Source organism: Dermacentor andersoni, chromosome 1, assembly GCF_023375885.2.
Source record: "Dermacentor andersoni chromosome 1, qqDerAnde1_hic_scaffold, whole genome shotgun sequence".
NCBI classification, from domain to species: Eukaryota; Metazoa; Arthropoda; class Arachnida; order Ixodida; family Ixodidae; genus Dermacentor; species Dermacentor andersoni.
The window spans coordinates 223,575,422-223,597,334 of record NC_092814.1 but is presented as its reverse complement, the minus strand read 5'-3'; the positions used below and the strand labels follow the sequence as shown (position 1 = coordinate 223,597,334).

The 21,913-nt window shown below is 44.3% G+C and overlaps 1 protein-coding gene across 1 annotated transcript in view; it reads left to right on the top strand.

Moving 5' to 3' along the window:
• LOC129380900 (uncharacterized) overlaps positions 1–11,745 on the top strand; it is a 30,573-nt gene extending 18,828 nt beyond the window's left edge. The window contains exons 4-5 of the mRNA XM_055063094.1: positions 10,823–10,906; positions 11,533–11,745. Of these exons, the coding sequence (XP_054919069.1) occupies positions 10,823–10,906; positions 11,533–11,598 (150 nt within the window). The 3' untranslated portion in view covers positions 11,599–11,745. The remainder of the gene's footprint in view (positions 1–10,822; positions 10,907–11,532) is intronic.
• Positions 11,746–21,913: the final 10,168 nt, after the last annotated feature.

The window sequence follows — 21,913 nt, the reverse complement described above, 5'->3', positions numbered from 1 at the left end:
AACAGCGCAAAGCAGACGAGGGCGAAGGAAAAGAAGAACACGACATTGGCGCTGACTCACAATTGAATATTTATTTTGAGGGAAATCACATTTATATACCAACACAGGCCAACATGTCAACAACTAAGCGACTGTGCATGCGCATTAGGAGCCATCCTGGTGACTTGACGAAACACGCGTGGAAGACATCAGTGCTCCATAACATGGATAAAATCGTTGCGTCAAAACATTTAACAAAAAAACTCAATAGAAAAATATCCCTGTCAACCTAATAACAATCTACCGTGAAACACTTTCTTCCAGATATCTCAGTTCTTTTTTACTGAGAGTGACAGACGGTCTACTGACGCACCTTTCCCATTCCCTATCAATATGAAAAGCTTCCATAATCTCCCTTGTGGTTTGATCTTTATGCAAGAACAAGCAAACCGATTTTTCCGCTAACGGTCGGCACCCACACCCTTTACAACCTGCCTGCAACCTAATTTTTGGAGAGGAACAAGCTCAGGATATGTGTCGGATAAATAAGGAATGTTTGTAGTGATGCCGGAAGGTGTGTTTGCGGAAAAATCTGAAAAGGCTGTTTTGAAGAATATTTACCGGATTGATGTTAAAGCATCGAAGGTTAAGCAGCAGGCCCTTGCGGTGCTACATGATAGAAATCTGGAAGGCCTGATGTTTCGAGTCAAGAACACTAAAAGTTTAAAACTGCAGGTATTTTTTTCAGTTAAAACCCACAAACCAGATTTACCATTTAGGGCCATAATTTCGGAAAAGGCGATTTGACAATTTGTAATTTCAGGGTATTTGCAAAAACAGCTTGAGGCTCTTAACGTTGTTGATCCTTTCTATGTTAATAGCTCAGATAGCGTGGTTAAGTTATTCAAGACACAGAATCCTGGATCACACTCGGCTTTTAGTATTGACGTTGAAGATATGTTTTATTCGCTACCGCATAATGAACTTATGAAGGGTGTCAGGTCTTGTATGGTTAATGATAATGACGAAGCAGAGTTTGTTGGGAATTGCGGGACATCTGTGGAAAGTTTTTTTTAGAATTGTTGTCCTTTTGTTTGCGCTCTATGTATGTTGATTGCAAAGGGATCACGTTCTCCCAGAAGTGGGGAATTTGTATAGGGTCTAGGGTGGCCCCAACCTTAAGTCATATATTTTGCTTAGTCGAGTTGATAATTGCGTTGCCAGTAATTTAGGAAGTTTGACCCTTAATGTATTTAGGTACGTTGATGATCAAGAAATCATCACAGAAAGCGAGAACCTAAATAGTAAAGTAGCTGGTATTTTAAAGATTTTTCACGAATGCAGTAAAGGTTTAAAATTTACCATTAAGTCGCTTGCCGAAGAAGAGATTCAATTCCTGGATATTAGAATGAGGTTTCGGGAGGACCATTTGTGTTGGGTTTATAAGCCTCGTTCGGCAAAGGCGCTTGTAAATTTTTCCTCAGGACGCTCAAAAATAGTAAAAGCCGGTATTGTTTACGCCGCGCTGCGCGCGGTGTTCAGAAGACATGTGAGCATTCGTTGAGGGAGGGTTTGCTTACCCAGATTCAGAGATTACAGAACGCCTGTTACCCGGAAGGTGAAGTCTTGAGGACCTGTCATAATCTTAAGTGGGTAAAGGGTACTCATAAGCTAAAGGGAAAATCAAGGGATTCCATGCGCAATGAAAAAATACCGGTGGTGGTACCATATTTGCACAAGTTCTCGCATTGCTTCAAGAACGTGGCTATAGTAGGTAAGGGGTGCATGTGGTCATGTCCACGCCCAACAAACTTGGTACGGTTTGTTCTCGTTTGCACAAAAAATTATTGGGCTATGGTAAGGAATGCAGTTTATGTTCCGAGAAGTTGAAGAATAGAAACGTTACACGTAGATCTTCTGTTGTGTACAGGCTGCCATTGTCATGCGGGAAGGTTTATGTGTGCCAGACCGGCCGCTGCGTGAACATTAGATTAAAGAAGCACTTGTCACGATTAAAAGGTACAGGGGCTTTGCACTTGCCTTTGCATTGTAGAGAGTGTGGGTGCCGACCGTTGGCGGAAAAATCTGTTTAATTGTTCTGACATAAAGATCAAACCACAAGGGAGCTGCTCATATTGATAGGGAAGGGGAAAGGTGCGTCAGTACACTGTCACTCTAGGTAAAAAAAAGAATTGAGATAACTGGAAGAAAGTGTTTTACGGTAGATTGTTATTAGGTTGACGGAATTTTTTCTATTGGGTTTCTGGTTTTTTATGTCTTAGCGCAATGGTTTTATCCACGTTATGACGCACTGATGTCTCCCACGCGTGTTTAGACAAGTCACCGGGATGGCTCCTAATGCGCATGCACTGTCGCTTAGTTGCTGACATGTTGGCCTGTGTATATAAATGTGATTTCCCTCAAAATAAATCTTCAATTGGGAGTCAGCGCCAGTGTCGTGTTCTTTTCCTTCGCCCTCGTCTGTGTTGCGCTCTTAATTTCCGAAACGTGAACCATCACTGACTCGCCCAAGTTTCCCTTCTAGTACGGCTCAACTAATGTGCAACACTAGTTCTTAATTAGTACGTACATGAAAAGGAATGTCAATTTGCGCTGATCCGGCCAGCAGAAAAATTAGCTAAATACACTGCTCTCCTGTAGGTTCCCTAATAATTTCTTCATAAAAACATTTTACGACACTTCATCTAAAGGTACAGCAAAGACAATTTTCTCTTCGTAGAATAGCAGAAAATGGCTTGCTGTTGATTATTAAAATTTTCGGGGTTTCAGCTTGAATAGCTTTGCCCCTTCTTCGGGAATGCGTGACCAAGTATGGACACTAATCGCCAATTTGAAGTAATAACTCAAGAACTGTTCATCAAAACACAAGCAAGCTTTGTCTGCATCTAAGTGCACCGTAACTTAGAATGCCACTAAAACTGTTGTTCTGCGTTGAAGAGAGGGAAAAAATATTCATTTATAAACATGTTTTTCCCATTTTTGTTGGAGCCTATATAAATTTCTAATTGCTTTACACACATTATTTCTTCATAGAAACATTGCACGACATTTCAGCTAAAGGTACAGCAAGCTGCATTTTGTTATGATGATCAGTTTTGCCGTAAACGCAGTGCAAAGGCAGCTAGTACAGCAAAAAAAAAAAACGCCATTTTTGTGCTCCTATATTGTTTTGCGTGCCGTCAGATAACCCTTCAAGCTAGCCGATACTACTAGGTGTCATTGTAAAGCGCATAAAGTAAGCTTTCTAAAACAATATGGTTCACATCTGTCCAATAAGCGCAGTGCGTCCGCGAACAATGTCTAAAATGCACAGCGCGTGCCGCCGCAGTGGGACCGCCATCTTAAGGAACAGCGCCACTCTCGGCCCTTGCTTTCGCATTTCGCGGCGTCGGCGCTCAACATGCGAACGACGTAGGGTGCCTCGATACCACGGCGCTGACATCGAGGCACCCTAGCACGACGAGTGACGACGAGACAATTTGGCACGCGCGCGTGTGTTCCCTTTCGTAAACATGAGGATAGTACGTGTGAACTAACTTGATGTGTATGGTCGTAAAGCGCGAAGCGCCATGTATCCTCTTGAGTATGTCATATTTACTCGTTATATGCACATGCATATGCAGAGGAGGGAAGCGCAGTCGAGGACGGCAAAAGTCTATGTGGGGTGATGAAATTAAGAAATTCGCAGGTGCTAGCTGGAATCGGTTGCCGCAGGACAGGGGTAATTGGAGATCGCAGGGAGAAGCCTTCGTCCTGCGGAGGACATAAAATAGGACGATGATGATGATGATATGACGACGCAGCCTCGCTAAAACACTTCTTTCGCATTTCAGTGCTATCTTCGCGTAACTGCGCTGTTTTTTGTCCAAGTGATGAATGTGTGTATTTGGCGTGAAAGTTACTTTTGTGTAAAAAAGAGGCGAGGCGTGCAGACAGGACACAAGAGTAGAGAAAAGGACAACACGAACGCCGACTATCATCATCATCATCATTTATTTACCCTTATAGGCCCTTGGCTTAAGGCATTACATAAGGGGGGGGGGAGCAGTCGTTACATATACAATGGTCGGTAACAACAAAAAAGCAATACAAAGTGCAGGGTCCATGTTCAACATTTACATCATCAGAAGCATCAACACTAAGATAGACACAGCGGCTCAAGAACAACTTGGAAACAAAACAAAACACGCATACACATTCAAAAACGGCAAAATAACTTAGCCCTTGAAATGTGCTGTTAATAAGTGCCTGAATTCATTAGGTTCTATTTCAGTAACTATGCAATTGGGTAAGTCATTCCACAATGTAATGGAGCTAGGTAAAAAAGATTTATTAAATGAGTTTGTGGAGCCATGTATGCGCTGCAAACTTAGAGTTGAAAAGACGGCGTGAGGTGCGAAGTGGCGGGTGTAATACAGAATTTCTTAGCTGTGGGAAGGCATAGCACAATTTGTAAAATAGGCAAAGCTGTGAAATTTTACGCCGAAGTGCCAGGGGTTGAAGAAAAGGGGATGCCTTGATAAGAGTTATACTGTGTCGTCTGTCATACTGCGATGTGATAAAACGGGCAGCGCGATTTTGGATGGCTTCAAGCTGATCGATTAGATAGTTCTGATGGGGATTCCAGATCGCCGAGGCATATTCGAGTTTCGAACGGATGATTGTTACGTAGGCGAGTTGGACAGAAGGGGGTGAAAAAGCGAGGGATCGTCTGATAAACCCAAGCAACTTAGAAGCATCTGTACAAAGTTTTGCAATGTGCTCAGACCATGTTAGTTTGTTGTTCACGATGATTCTGTTTCAGAGAGTGGTGTAGAATTTAATGAATACGGATAGCTGAGGTTATTTCGCTTTCTTGATACATGCATGAACTTACATTTGGAAATGTTCAGTTGCATAAGCAATGACGCACACCAGGTTTCTCTGAGATTTAAGTCGCGTTGAAGCAGAGTCTGATCATCGGGAGTAGATATGCAGCGGTAAAGGACACAATCGTCTGCGAAGAGGCGGATACAAGATGATATGGCGTTAGGAAGATCATTTATAAATATCAGAAAATGGAGTGGTCCCAGCACCGATCCCTGGGGGACACCAGAGATGACTGTAGTATTTTGCGATCTGTGGTTCCCTATTACTGTATATTGCGAGCGTTCGCGGAGAAAGCAGTCAATCCAAGACAAGATTAAAGGGTTAATGTGGAGGCAGGACAGTTTTACCATTAAACGCCGATGTGGAACGCGATCGAAGGCTTTGGAGAAGTCTAGGTAAATGACGTCAGTTTGAAAAGAAGAATAAGTTTAAGTGAAGGTCTGTGGTGAATTCAAAAAGCTGGGACTCGCAAGAATGGCCTGATCTAAAACCGTGCTGTTTTCCATAAAAGAAAACATTATTGTCGAGGTGTGATGCGACCTGCGAATATAAAATGTGCTCCAGTAGCTTGCATGGAATAGATGTTAATGAAATTAGGCGGTATTTAGAAGGATCGGATCGATTGCCTGCCTTAAATACTGGGGTTACTTTACTAGTTTTCCAATCATTTGGTATTTCGCCGTTTGAAACAGACTGCTGAAAAATAATTTGCTAAATACCGCTGGAAATGCTCACGGTGCCCTTCAATATTTTGGCAGTTATGTTGTCTGGCCCAGGAGCGCTTGACAACCTAAGGTTGTCGATGAGTTTAGCGATACCTTCATGGGTTATAAAAACTGGTGGCATTAGGGAAAAACTAGTGGCAGGTATTGGGGGAATACGAAGTGCAGGTTCGTGGGTGAACACAGAGGGAAAATATGAATTCATGACATCTGCGCGCTCAATATCAGGGACATGTAAGCCATCATGGTTAACCAAAGAAATGTTTTGAGTACGGCTTTTGCACGGGGTGACCAGATTCCAGAATTTTTGGGGGTTAACGCGCATAATGTTTTCAAGATCTTCGTGAAAAAATTTCTTTTTAGAACGTCGTAGTATGCTAATGTATTCTTGTAGGCACTTGCTGTACGTTTCCCATTTTTTTACAGAATTTGTGTGCTTGGCCACACGATAGAGGCGCTTATTTTGTTTGCTAACTCTCTCAAGGCGTTGCTATACCAGGGCTTGTTACAGACACCACGTATGCAGACAAGGGGCACATAGGTTTCGACAAGGGATAGGATTTTATTCTTGTAGAGCAACCAGTTTTGTTCTACTGATCTAGTGGGTGCGGCTTGCTGGAAAAGGTGGAAAAAGTTTCCAACTCACGGTTAATAGGGCGAAAATCTGCTTTACTGTAGTCGCGAATGTATTTTATTGAGCGTTGCTTTGTGAGGATGGGAACGGAAAAATTGAACACAAGCACCTCATGATCGCTCAGACCAGTGATGCTTGTTAATGACTCAATTAACTCAGGTTTGGAAGCGAGAACAAGATCGAGAATGTTCTCGCCACGAGTAGGCACTTTAACTGTCTGGGTGAAGTTAAACGTGAGGACTAAGTCAATGAATTTGTTCGACGGACCGGAAGGTGCTGACAGTGTTTCCCAGTCGATATCGGGAAAGTTAAAGTCTCCACAAAGTAGGAAGTTCGCATGGACAAACCGAGAGTGCAGATCAAGTAGGACGGGGTGAAGGTCGGTAAGAAAGGAGGAGTCGGAATTAGGAGGCCGATAACAAGCAACAATAATGTTTGTACAGCTAGGAAGGGCCAGTTTAATGCAAAGTATCTCGTGAGAAGGACTAACATGGATGGGGGATGTATGCAATTCTGATTTCGAGAGAACAAGGACGCCACCACCCCTTCTTCCCGATCTGTCGAGCCTGTAAGCAATAAAAGGTTTCGTTTCGGAAAGGAGTCTGTGTCGTCGATATCTGGAGTTAGCCAAGACTCGGTAAAAATAGCAATGTCCGCGGAACTATCTTCAAGAAGGGACCCTACTGCTTCTTTCTTTGGGAGGTAACTGCGGATTTTTGTCAATATTAGAGTCATGTTCTTTGAATCCCGCGCATTTCTGTTAGCTAATGATCTTTGATGAGGATTGGCACGTAGCGGGCGGAAAGCAGGCGGTGGTGATGGCTATGATGACAATAGCTCTGTTACAGTATCGGTTGTGTCATTGTAGACGTATTGCTTGCTACCAATAACAAGTTTGTTGAAACGTATCTTGAACGCAGCGTTAGTTTGCTGAGCACACGCAAAAAGTTTTTTCCGGGCCAATCTGATACGGGCTGAATAATCTTCGCGAACAGTATACCCTGAATTTTTAAGCTGAGGTGTAGCTGAAAGTATTAGTGATTTGGTTTTGAAACGCGCAAATTTTACAATAATGGGGCGTTTCTTTGCTTCCGTGTAACGACCCATTCGGTGCGCGCGCGCTCAATGTCAGCAGGATCAAGTGACACACGAAGTTTCTCGCGACAGAAGGAAACGACATGGTTCTTCAGATCGCGCCCACGTTTCTTCTTTTACATCCGAAATTCCAAAAAAGATAAGGTTCGACCTGCGGAGGCGGTTCTCCGCGTCATCACATTTTTCGGCGAGCTGTTTGATTTAAAACGAGAGCTTAGTACTGTTCTGGCTTGTGTTATTGTGTGGGCAGGGGCTACTCGATTGAACATTCCCAATATTTCTTTCCAAATCATCGACACGCAGCGCCAGACGATTGACAGTTTCTTCTATATTTGACTGCGCACCACGAATAGCTGACAACTCGGCAATTATTGTGGCATGAGATTGTTCGAGACGAGCGAAGGCTTCAGAAATAGACTCTAATGACACAGGGGGCCCAGGGTTAAGTTCAATATCACCTGACTGAACGAGCATAAAAAAAAAACAAGGAATGCAATAAAGTAGTGGAAACCTGACAGGCGAAGCATTCGGCGACAACAATCGAGCATTTCAGGGGGACACGCCACCGCGAGCAAGAACGGGTCATTTGAACGGAACGATGCCGAGGATGGCAGGTAACTAACCTGCGTAAGAAGGGGCGAAATCATGACCAAGTTCCGAGCGGTGGCGTGCCCCAAGTGGCTCCAGAGCAGATGCGTCTTTTCTAGTCGATGCGTATCTCCCGCGCTGATAGTTCCGCCAGGTTGCCAGGCGTCATACTTGACAAGCGGCTGGAACGGCGGTGGTAATCAGGTTTCAAGTTCTTCTTGGGCGGTGACGGAAGGGTTCCAAGGTAAGTCGATGAGATCGAAGAATCCAACAGGATAGTTGAAGCAGGAAGGCGGTGGGGTGATGCAGAGCAGAATAAAAGCCTGCGTAAGAAGGGGCGAAATCATGACCAAGTTCCGAGCGGTGGTGTGCCCCCTTGAAGGGAGCACTGATGCGAAAAAAGAAAGAAGACACAAAACTCATCTGCGCAAGCTCAGGAATGGTATCACCACGTGTCAGTCGGGTAAATGTGCCGTTCTACGTAAGAGATAACTGTTAAGGCACTTAATCTGTTCCTTATGTAAAGTAATCGAAGGCTGACTCACGCACGCACTTCCACCATTATAGACATGCCCTGCCTCTACCATAAGACGCGTATCTTCATTCTTATGCCTGTACAATATCGCGCATTCATTTAACTCTGGCGCGCAGTTACAATCTTGGCAATGTAGGGAGAGATTAGAAGGCGATCCACCGGTTAACGACCTTTTATGTTCTATTAGCCTCTGATTGATACACCGTCCCGTTTGCCCTACGTAGAACTGAGTTTGTGTCTTCTTTCTTTTTTCGCCTCAGTGTTCTCTTCAGTTGATAGTCGGCGTTCGTGTTGTCCACTTCTCTACTCTTGTGTCCTGTCTGCACGCCTCACCTCTTTTTTGCATAATGAATCCTTACCAACTAGCTCAGCTTTCTATCGTTCTTACTTTTGTGTTTTGCGCAGGAGAACAAAGCGTGACGTTGCGCAATAAATGGGAGCTGCGGGCAACGACGCATTACGGCTTAATCAGGCGTCGACCAAACTGTAACATGGCCGCACCGCGTGCGACGGCATGCGCGCCTGTCGTCAAGGCGCACCTTGCGCACCTGCTTTCATCAACTGCCAGCGTGCTCGTTCGCTCAATTTCGGTACATTCGCGCGAGAGTCGCCCTGGACTGGCGCGAGGCACATAGTTGCAGGCGAATTCTGCTTCAAAAGCCACGGAGACAAACGGCAGAACAACGACATATATAAAGCTCTTTTATTATCCTCGTTTTTTTTGGAAGCGATATAAAGGCCAGGGGCCGTATTTTCGAATATTCCATTTCATTTCTCATCATCATCGCCCTTCGTCATTGGCTCCTACTAGGGTGTTGCGCTGCTAAGCTTGAGGTCGCCGGTTCAATTCCCGCCCGCGACGTCAGCATTTCGATGGAGGCGGCCGCATTGTAAATCTGCTCTTGCACTTACATTTAAGTGCACGCTAAAGAACCCCAAGGGGTCAAAAATTAATCCGGGATAGCCCACTACGGTTCAAAATCAGAATCGTGGTTTTGGCACATAAGACTACTAGAGTTTAATTATTAACCTAATTGGCTCGGACACAACTCTCGAGCTGCCGCGCCGCTCTTATCGCTGGGTTCGGCCACTCGGCGCGGCGCGTGATAAGGAAAGAATATAAGGAATGGAATGGAACGTCACAGACTAACTACCTCACTTATGCGCGTCTCCTTACTGGCCAGAAGCGGCGGAGCCCGCCACTTCTGATAGCGATCGCCGCGATAACGAGACTGTCACCGTGCAGGTGGCCTTCGCTGACCACACTTACATAAGAAAATTTTTGCGAATATGGCCCGCATTTACAAAAAGAGACTGGCTTGTCTCAATCGGTTGAGTACAAAAGGCGCAAATTGGAAATGAACAAATCGAGCATGGACACCACATGTCTTCTAGAAAGCTCAGAGAGCGACACGGAGAGAGAGAAAGAGATTGACCAAAGGCATCCAAAGAGATGAACGCCAGACAACAAAAATCGGCTAGGGATGAGTGAGCTGAAATGGCGACGGGTGTCTTTCGTTGGTCTATTTATCAATACTATGCAGCAAAAATATCACATTTTTTCACACGCAAGAGTAGACTATCCGGGTACATTTTTTTCACGCGAACAAAAAGCAGTAAACATTACATAAAAACAAACGACGTTGATGGAGAAACATACGACCCTTCGACCCGAACCCTGAAGGCATTTGACTGTCGCTAAAGTTGCTCGTTTGGTGAAAACAGCTGACAAATTACGTAAATAAATTGAACCAGACATTATTTTGCCATAGGGCACCTCAGGAACCGGGAATAATTTACTGAACGTGCCGAAAATCAAGACAAGAGTCAAGGTGTCCGTGTTTTGTGCAACATGAACTAAGTATCCCATACGTCTGTCTTAGCTTTTTCTTTCTTTTTCTTTTTCCGAGCGCATTGGTTGCCATAGGCATACCATACTTCAATAAATGCGTGCAGGCTTTCTTTGCAAAGAAGCTGCGACTTGGTTCCGCGCATAATTGTCGTCAATGCGTACGATGGCCAGCTCTCGTATGTTTCCGCTAGCTGGTCTCGTTGAAGCCTATTGCACCTCTGCTTTTCTGCATGTATGTGTCGCAGATTAGCGAGGAATGCGGGATCGCGTAGGTGTCGCCTAAATTTTTGCGTTTAAGAACCAATAGCAAGTTCTCGTGGTTATTTGGTTACTCAGAAATCAATTTGTAGTTAACAATGAGCTTGCTCAAGGTGAGATCGTATCGTCACTGAAGTGACTACGCCTTCTAGGTTGTTGAGGCCCACTGCCCAGTATTACGCTCTAATAGACGCCAGATTTTCTTCGCACCTGTTACTTCGCATGCTTATAGTTAGCCAAAAACGAACCTCTTTTTTTTTGCTTTTCAGTACACCTTGTTCCAACTAATTGCAGCCGGATGTTACATATTTGGCGGTGTTGGCAGCATTGGGAACTCGTCTATCATCGATGGGGTAAGCTAAGCTCTATTTCTTCGCGATGTCAAAGCTCGCATGTTGTTTTACGTATACGCAAGAGGAACGAATGGTTGACGGTTTTAAACGTCAAAGTGGCCAATATCTTTACTTCTTAATGTCGCTAATCTTTTGAATCAAACAATAACTAATCTCTCAGCGTTATACTTAACATTGACTGGTTGCTAGCTGGCAGATTGTTTTGTGCCAAGCAGTGTTATATCCTAAACAAATTCTTCGTTACAAATTGTGGTTGAGTTTCTTGTCACGTAATTCTTCACTTTATTACAGTACCATTATGTTCTTTATAAACTGCAACGTTTACAAAAAAAAATTCATAGAATCAATGAATTAGGTGTATATATAGTACATTTTCTTTGGTAGAGCTCCAATTCACTATGCGTGCCTATATGGCAAAAGTCGCACTTTTATGTATTTATTTATTTATTTATTTATTTATTTATTTATTTATTTATTTATTTATTTATTTATTTATTTGATTCTGACAATACATAACATTTCATGATTGCCATGGCGTTGCAGCTAAATGCTAAGAAATCGCGGCTGACTTGGCTCCTAGCGCCGTGAACCTATATCTCCTCATTTGTCTTCTGTTTTTTCCACAGATCACCGCAATTGTGTGCGGAGGCTTTCATTTCGTCCATTTCATTTACTCTATGCTCAAGAACTGAGGGTATGCGATTCATACGCACGAGACCTGCACTATGACAAGACAAAATTAGGGCTGGTGACATACACCAATCAGGGGCCAAACGTTGAGACCGTGGAAACTGCTATGTGCTTCCAAACGTGGTCAGCATGCAGGACGCGGCGGGCCACGTGAGGTTTGTTTCGTTTTCAGTCGTCGTAATGCATTCAACGTGCGATTGAACACCGCATTTGCTTCAGAACGCGCGAGTAGGTGCGTGCGTATATACGCATACGAACATTGCGGCAGTGGTGTAAGCAGTGCATAGAACGTTCGGCTGCTCGCGTCCAGCGGCGTAGTAGCAGTGAGACGTATCTTGTACTTTTTTTATTAAATTTTATTTAAAGCTGTTTTCGCTGCATACTATCAACCGCAGGGATGTTCGAATAGCTAGGTTTCCGAATCGAATACGAATGTTCAAGAAGGACGACCTCCGACCACCGAATCAAATACCGAATATATTTTCGTTTCTAAACAAAGTAAGATATAAAAGCTGTCTGAAATCTGGCAAAATACATTCCGGCAGAATCCATCTCACGATGAATTCCGACGTTAATGAGACCAGCAGTGGAGCAATGCAGCAACCCAGTGAATGGTCGCCGCCGAAACGCGTTATGTACGAGGCGTGTAGTGCAGCCGGGCTATCCTCTGGACACAGGGCACCATGTAGCGGTGCGCGCGCAAAGTCCGCGCGTGGCCTTCGAGATCCGCGGCGTGCCGGTGCGTGCGAACATGGAGAATTAATTCCTCGTTCCTCGCGAACGCAGCGTGCTGAAGCGTCGGCTACGGCGCTTGAAGAGCCCGTGTGACGAGGCTTTGATTCCGCCAAGCACCAACGAAACTTTAAAGAACAAATTTTTTTTTTCTATGACCAAGGCCGTGAGAGATGTCAGGCTGACATTTTTTTGGACTGCGCTACCTTCGAGACTGGCCCATATTTTTTTGGTTAGACAGAGACCGACAAGCCGACGGGAGAGTGGCTGGAGTATCCTAACAATGCTAATGGCATTAAAGAAAGGCTTATTTACGTTATTTCATGCATGTAAAGTCATTCGTAACTGAACGTCCGATCAACGGAGGAGCTTGTAAACGAGCAAACCGTCGAGCTGTCGCACCTCGACGGTGCCCGCGACAGGACCGACGAGAAACCATCAGAGTTAGCCAGTGCCAAGCGAAATATTAGATGACGCTAGCTTAATGTTTATTGCTCAAATAAGAGTACACCCACAGCAGATTATACATGGAAACCTCATGAAATAGTGGCTTGTGTGAAGAGTCTAGTCTTGTTTCAAGAAAATATGTCATGAACTGTGCCCGCAGAAGTAATTACCGGTAAAATTACACGGGTCTGTGGTATACTTAACAAATGCAAATTTTCCTTCCCAAAATATGTCGAGCTTCGTACTGATAACAGCTTCCTTGCATCGCATATAAACTGCTGCCTCTTAGTGTGGGGCACGACGACCCTATCCAGTGTCAGTATCCAGTATCAAAGAAAAAGGCAGTTCGTGCCATCATGAATTCCCGACACAACATTCGCATTAAACCACTTTTCATCCATTGAACTTAGTTCCTTTACCACAGTTATACAAAAACACTTGCTAAACGCCATAAGGTAAGTGTTTCCAGAAATAAAACCTGCTTACGTAGCATTCCCTGTTTAAAAAAACAAAACAAAAAACTAAACGTTACTCGTCTCAACAATGGGAACTTCCACGAACTCGAGGCAACTACGGAAGCATTGATATATACCGTATCTATCCGAGTGTAACACGACCACAATTGTAACGGGAGGGTCGATTTTTCAGTCCGCGAAACAGAAAAAACAAATTAAACCCCAAATGTAACGCGAGATGAACGAAAAGAGAAATGGTACCTTTATTCAAGCAGTCAATTCGGAAACGAGTGCTCTTCCCTTGGCATCGTCGTCAGAAAAGGGGACGGAGCTTTCCTTGGGTGATATTCTCGGCTGATCACAATGGGACAAATGTTTCTGGCGCTTTGTCAAGCTTATTAACACTGCCGAGAGCACTGTCGGTCGTATACTTCGAGGGGCTCAGTGCCGAAAGGAGTCAAGTCTCGCGAAAGCGAAACTTTTTCCGGAAGTGACCGCCCGAGAATCAAGCCATCCATGTCGTCGAGCTCGTTTCACATTAAGTCATTCTCATAGGCGTATCTACCGGGGGGAGGGGGCATAGTATGTCATGTTGCCCCCCCCCCCCCTTCAGATACACACACTTTTGAAAGCGGATGCTTTCGGGTGTACGCTGAAAAGTCCAACAGAACTACAGCTGAAGCTAAATATTCTTTCTCACTAGAGTGACCACATATAAGTAATGCTTTTCTTTGCTACGCATCCCCTGCTTGGACAGCGAGGATTGCCTTCTGTGCCTTCTCGGGACGCCCTGCATCGGACGACGCGCGGTATTCACCATACACGCTCGCGTTGCGGAGGACGCCAACCGCTGGGCGGTTCCCTCCCAAACAAATGTCAGCTTGCGCAACTTTTTTTTTTTTTGGCACCGCTATATCCGTATTCGAAAACACAAGCAGCTTCCTACATTTAACCTGCGGGCGAGTGAGAAGTCAGGATAAAATATTATAATCAGCCGCGCCCAAAGACTGCTGCGCCTTACGGCACGAAATCGTTGGATTATCAAATGCTGGAACTATTTTAATCTCTGTCTGAAGATAGCCTACCTACCGTTGCAGTCTCAGTAGCTTATCACCATCAAAAATAAATCAAACTTCTTACATGTATAACTGTCGAATTTTATTCTGTAATTACGACTTACCGTAGATAGGCTCGTGAAAATGACGTTGGTCGAACGTGCAGAGCCATTTCAATACTAAGAGAACACTGACAATTTTTTTTTCTCTACAAGCACGTGCCATTTCTGACTTTCATGATTTCATTTTCAGGATGTTTCTAAATTAGAGCTAGAATATTACTTGTTTCCCGGCAGCAGCAAGAACAGCAGATATTTCGTATTTCGAAAAATTGAGGGCCGCTTTTCGGTGACGTGTACCGAAAATTTGCAGTGTGTAGGTTGCTTGTGTGCTTTGAAAACAATTACTGAATGCTCATTTTCTCCCAATTTTAATGCGTTATACACGGCGTTTTGTAGTTTTGCCTCGGTATCCTCGGCAGTTTGCAGGGACAACATGGCCACGATTAGTACATGACCGGGGTAGTTTGAGAAGTATGGGAGAGGTCTTTGCCCTACAGTGGGCGTAACCATGATGATGATGATGATCCTCGACAAAATATATATATGCGGGGCACGGGGTTTATATTTATTCGAAGTACGAATAAATGTTCTCACTGACGAGCGATAAATGTTTATTTTGTGCAGATTCATTACATCCTTTGTAGAAAGTTGCTCATTGAAGCATTCCAGGGTGTCATACTGCCGCTAATTGAAATGTTGCCCAGACTCCTAAAACAACAGCATGAGAGACGGTTGAAATTCCGTGACATTAGAGAGAACTTGAAACCCAATGCGTTCCGAAACTTTCACTTTCCTGCTTTAAATGAAAGTGTGGCAGATTAGCCTACTAAACATCCGCTTTTACATCTGTTTTCGTGCTTCATAAGGGATTCGTAGTTTGTTTCTCCGGTGTCCTCGGGTACCTAAACAAGGCATCTTGTTTTTATCTGGGGAAAATTAGGGGCATGGTATGGCCAATGTGTAGGCAATGTTCCAAATGAGTGAACTAAATGCTCATTTTCCAGTAGAATATGTATTCAAGTGGTCCATAGAGCTATTAGTCTGTTTTACGAGCGGAGTAAAACTTAGACGGCTGCGCTGGCATAATTACAATAACAATTAACTGAGGTCAAATTCTGCGAACATAAGGGGAACAATCCGCCAAGTTCATGTGGGACGGTAAATGCGTGTTGTTCCCATACAGCGTTAAAAAAATGTAATAAAGTGTTCGAAAATATCACGCTGCTGCTGTAATCTAGGTTTCCCAGTGTCCCAAGAGAGCTATGCGTTCGGTATATTTTATGCTTTGCACGAATAGGCGGCATTTTAAGTGAAATATGTCGCGTAGTTTCAACGTTTCTGGCTTATTTAGAAGCGTTACGAATAATTCTTGAAACCTCATCTTTTTTTTTTTCTGTTTCATGCGTGGGATATTAATTTTGCCTGGTGTCCTCACTGAAGGAGACAGTTTCGTTATGTTTGGTGACTGTAAGGACAAGTTATTGGGCGAAGTGTAGATGCAGTTCAACATATATGGGTAATTAGAGCTTCCGCAATAAAAAACGTATGCAAGCACTCTAGATTGTTATGAGCGTGTCTGACGAGCGGGGAAGTATTGAGCCCACTGCCTAGCAGAACTATAAAAGCCAACAAGACCAAATTTAGCAAAAATTGCTCGTTCGCTATGTAAACTCTATGTGCGAAGTTAAATGCGGTTGGCTCAAACATAGCCTTTGTAAAAAATTCCTTATTCAAGTGTTAGAGCGTACGATACGGCCACTATCAACCATGCTTCCCAGTGTGCCGACATAGCTGTAGGTTACAACAGCTTTACATTTTGTGGGTAGCGGAGGGGAGACATGGTAAATGCAATGGGCGACAAAATTTTTACGTTCCCGGTCCGGTTAGAAGCGTTGCAAATAATTACTGAGCCGTCGTTCACCATTCCCTATATTCAGGCGTCATAACATGTTCCGACTTGGTTTGAGTGATGTCCTCGCTGAACTAAAGACGTTTTGTTTATATTTGGCGAAAATGAAGGGCGCAATATGGGTAATATGTACATAAAATTCAACGACAGTGGACTAATTATGGCATTTGCAGTAAATTACGCATGCAAGCAATCCGGAGCTTTATCAATGTGTTTTGCGAACAAAAGAATTGACCTCGTTGGCCCCGGAGAACTGTGAACTCAACCGATATCAAATCTAGAAGAAATAAATAGGGGCTGCAGGGATGGAGGGAGTACGCCATGTCAAATATTATAGCGGAGTAACATATGTGTTGATGAACCTTTGGCGTTTTAAAAATTCCCAACAAGGAATGCTCCAAAGCGGGAAAACTTATGCAGGGTGTCCCAGCTAACTTGGTCCAAGATTTTAAAAATACCCAAAAACTCTAGAGAAATCGTACCGACTGCATATTAGCCGTAATCGTATGTACTTACGGCCAGTATTATTTTCATCACGAAGTATTAATTAATTACTTCTAATTAGTGAACATTTTTAATTGCTTCAATCGCAAACCTATCAATTACAAAGTTGTTGGGCACCTCAAATAACCTCCGAATCAAGCATTTGTTTGGTGCTCAGCTTTGCCTCGTTGGTTTTTCCGAGAAAAAACAAAAGCGCGCGAAACATCCAAAATACGAAATAGATACGCGCTCGCGCGCCGCTACTCAAGCGCTCCCAAGCGAATAGCCACGGATACACGACTTTACTAGCGGCGGCAGCTCGATACAGGGCTTCACGCTATGTGATGGTCGCGGCATCAAGAGAACACGCCGCTGACGCATTGATAATCGTGGCGGAGCCTTGTACGATGCGGCGATTAGAGAATGCAGCCGTATATGTTGTTTGTAGGCACTTGAGTAGCGGCGTCCGAGTGCGCATCTATTTCGTATTTCGCGTATTTCGTGGGCATTTGTTTTTTCTTGGAAAAAACAACCAGGACCACTTCAGCACAAAATAAATGGTTAATTCGGAGGTTATTTAAGGTGCCCTACAACATCTTAATTGATATGTTTGCGATTCAAGCAATAATTAAAACGTTCACTAACTAAAAGTATATAATTAAGTAATACTTCGTGATGAAAAAAATACTGGCCGTAAGTACATACGACTACGGCTACTATGCAGTCCGTACGATTTCTCTAGAGCTCTTGGGTATTTTTAAAAAAATCTTGGTCCAAGTTAACTGGGACACCCTGTATATGCAGTAAAACACGTTGTGGGGCTAGTTGGTGCATAGCTTTCAATAGAGGCGCTGTCCTGTCTTTGTTCCTTCCTAGTGTGCCGTCACTATTGGCCCTTCATCTATTGGAAACCCTGCATATGTTGTTACGAGGCCGCGCTTACGAGCGTGCTGTTAAAGGACCGCTTCGCTCTGCGAAGAGAAAGAAGAGGGGACACGGCCGCGTGAGACGCTGTCAGCCTTTTTGCGATAGCAGCCTGTAGATATTGCAATATACTACGATTTCGTCTCTTCTCCGTGCATTCGTGAATCCCGGGACTATATATATATATCTATATATATATATATATATATATATATATATATATATATATATATATATATATAATGTGTGTGTGTGTGTGTGTGAGAGAGAGAGAGAGAGAGAGAAAGAGAGAGAGCTCAGATCGTGTGTTCGGTTTGCCCCCCCCTCCCCCCACCCACTCGAAAAATAGTTGGTACGCTACTACTAATTCTTAGGAGAGCGCAAAACCATTTCATTGGGGGACAGTACCAGGCCACTACGAGGCCCTTACGACTGGCCCCGCATTTAGAAAGGGCCTCCCATTGGTGCTACAGTCCGAGAATCGTCGACTCATTGATGTCGAGCCGCCGCAGCCGCGGCAGAGTTTCCCAACTCCCTCAGCCATCAAAAATTGCTCGTCTCTCGAAGCGGCCGTCATACCGAACGCTCTGTGTCGCCATAACGTTGCGAATGAACGTAGCCGAAGCGCGAAAGGCCGCAGTGTCATGCAGCACCGCAACCGTAACACAAGTCACAAGCACAGCGAAAATGCCGTCGATTCCAACAAAGTTTTGACTTAGGTCGACTTGTCTATGGATTGAGCCTAGACGTAAAGGTACTGGTTGCCAACGTAACGTTGAAATCCGCGATATTTAGAATAGTTGTTTTAAAATCGTAAATTTTGCCGTCATTCGAATGTAACATGAGGGCCGAGTTCCAGCACAAAAAAACCTGAAAAGCTTGCGTTTCAATCGAGTAAATACGATATATATATATATATATATATATATATATATATATATATATATATATATATATATATATATATATATATATATTGTAGTATCTGTATGTCTGTAACTTGAACCTCGCGAACTTTGGAATTTTTCTGTTATCATGGTGTACATACCTTGTTCAAACTGTAATTTCTATTTCTTTTTTCTATGTATTCCTGCTTTTTTCTTTGAGTTACAGTTACGTTCTGTCGAATGTATTTGACGTGCAACATAGGTTTTGTTGATCCCGGCCACGGCGGCCGCATTTCGATGGGGGCGAAATGCGAAAACACCCGTGTACTTAGATTTAGCTGCACGTTAAAGAACCCCAGGTGGTCGAAATTTCCGGAGTCCTCCACTACGGTGTGCCTCATAATCAGAAAGTGGTTTTGGCACGTAAAACCCCATAATTTAATTTAATTAATAGGTTTTGTTGCTATGTTTCTTTTTTTTTCTTGTTAAGCAATATTTTTGCTCTGCGCTTATGTTCCCGTCCGTCTGTGTCAAGGGACTGCGGGCCTCGTCAAGCCGATCTTTCGGATTTAGTCCACGGCCCTCAGCATCGGTATTGCGATAGCAATTATATGGACACTCAACGCGCATTTCTACTGCTGCCGTCACCCGCCGTGGTTGCTCAGTGGCTATGGTGTTGGGCTGCTGAGCACGAGGTCTCGGGATCGGATCCCGGCCACGGCGGCCGCATTTCGATGGGGGCGAAATGCGAAAACACCCGTGGACTTAGATTTAGGTGCACGTTAAAGAACCCCAGGTGGTCGAAATTTCCGGAGTCCTCCACTACGGCGTGCCTCATAATCAGAAAGTGGTTTTGGCACGTAAAACCCCATAATTTTTTTTTACTGCTGCCGTCGCCGTGATGTTCCCCATAAAGCCCGAGGGCGATAACCGTCGCCGCGTGCCGTATGTTTATGTGCTAGTGAAAGCGTACGCTATGCACCGTCGCGCGCAAGGCGCCGGGGAAAGGGGGGGGGAGGGAGCGGGCGTTCTAGTGCAGCGGCTGCGGCGTATGGCGCGGCCGTGCGGGCCTTATCTGGAAAACGATCTGCGATGGGACAGAGTAACTGCGACTTTCTTTCTGATTAACGTTGAGATAAGGTGATTTCATGTGACAGTGCAGCTTGGTAGGAATGCCAGTGAGCTTATAGTGTGCGTGCGCACAACGCTCTTGCCGAAAGCGGAAGGCTGAGAGAGCTGCCCGTGCTTTGCCACCGAGGCGTTGGCGGTTCGTCCGCGTCCTTTCGACGATTTTTTTTTTTTTTTTTGCAGTCAAACGCATTCTGCTTATCTGGAGACCCTATAATCATCCGTGTGCGATGCGCACATGCGCTGTTAGTGGGATAGGAGGGCAACGACAGCGGTGTCGACGACAACGTGAATGCGCAGCGACCGTCCCTACAATAGCTGTCGCACTAAAAGCATTCAGTCGACTAAACTCATCTAGCCTGTTCGAGGAATTCTAATGTGCCAATTTAAGTCAGCATATATAGCTGAGGCGCTGAAATTTCCTGCACCTTTGAAAGCTTTAGCACGCCACTTATATGGCCTGTTATGCCATCGCGCCGGCGCCCCTACTATAACCGTAAAGAGCACTGGCGCACGCGCCAGTACAACTGTATCACTTTCAGATTGCTAGCCCTAATATTATTTGGCAAGGTTCAATTGTCCGTGTTGGAAGATCTAAGATAAAAGGAATACGCTGTGAATGAAATCTTTAACTAGTGTTCCTTGCGAGGCGCAATTTTCAAAACATTTAATGAATAATTCAGTCAAGACCCTAAATTAAAACACCTGGTCATAGCAATGTAGGGGTTATTAATAACATGGAATCTGCTCAAACATACTGAAGTATTTATGGGGAACATCATGGCGACAGCAACGGCGAAAAGTGTCCATGTAATTGCTATCGCAATAATTAATAAAGAAAACATGAGCAGAGTTCGTTGATTCGAGCTCCAGTCGTACATATCAGCAGTCGCAGGTTTTAGCGCTCGATCACTCTATTTTTTTACGCATTAATATTTATATGAAGGCGTTTATGCCACCATCATGCAAGGGTATTGCGTAATCCTCGCATACAATGTTACACTGGCTGCTCTCGGCTATTCCCGCCGCTGCTGTACAGCAGAGGCAAGCAGTGTATACGCCGGGAGAGCGCGGTCGCGCCGCTGGCTACTGGGAGTGATTTAGGCAATGCTTTTCAGCTTACCTATGTTGTTACGGCGTCAAATCATCAGCACCGGGGTGAAAGAATCTAAACTTAAGCAGCGGTAAAATCTCAAAGGCAGCAGAGAAAAAAAAAAGGAAGAAATAGCCGTGTCTTTCCATTTCATTACCGAGGAGCGCTACCTCCACAATGAATGAACTTTGCTACTCGGTAGGAAATTTAATCGCGCCCTTCTGCGAATATTTACTACGACCGATACCGCACGAAAAATTGCAAGGCTAACTACATACAATATTGCGCCTCTGACGATGCTACGGCAAAAAAAAAATTATTATTATTATATTCTGCCTGCAGAGATATCAGTGGCTGAGCCGCTATTATTGTCTGTTGGTGCGCTCAGCTGCTGATCTAAAAAAACAGGACAAAGCTGAATGCATGGCGAGGGCGGAGAAGCGAAAAGTGGGATAGGAAAGCTAGAAAAAGGAAACCACGACTCTCGACTTCCCAATAATCGGGAAGCGCCCTACCCACAAAACAAATAAGATATTGACTAGAGTTGTTGCTGTCATCCAATAAATATCTGGCTCATAGTCATCATGGGGACCGACCAAGAATTGGATGGACTATTTCAAGTTATAATCAAACAATTCTTCCTTGTTCTTCTCGAAAGCAGATTGCCGCGCGCATCAACGAATACTCACTCCAAGCGACACCACACGAAAGTCTAGCATTTACGGCGTGTAATAATTCGCCAGCTATCATGTCACTGCTTCGCATAATGAGCTAAACCACACGTTTATTTTCGTTCTGACTTTATTGCGTGTGAACGCTGATAATTGTTGTCGCACCTCTGCTCTTCCGTTTACCTCCAACCTCAGCACAGAAGCCATCGCAACGGCATTTCTTGTGATCCTTCTCCTTCACCTGTTTATCCCGATCTTGTCGCCCATTTTATTCAGTATTGTTTTGCTTTCCCATATAAGGTCATATTTGCTGCTTTCGAACTCGCTCGCTAAATCGTGTTTTTTGCTCTCTTCACTGAAACAGCATGTCTGTTTTTGACGTGTGTAAACACACTTGTGCCGGCGAAACCGAAGCTTCTAACTGCGCGACAGGTCTGCTCTAGTTAGTGGGAGAACCAATAAGAGAGAAAC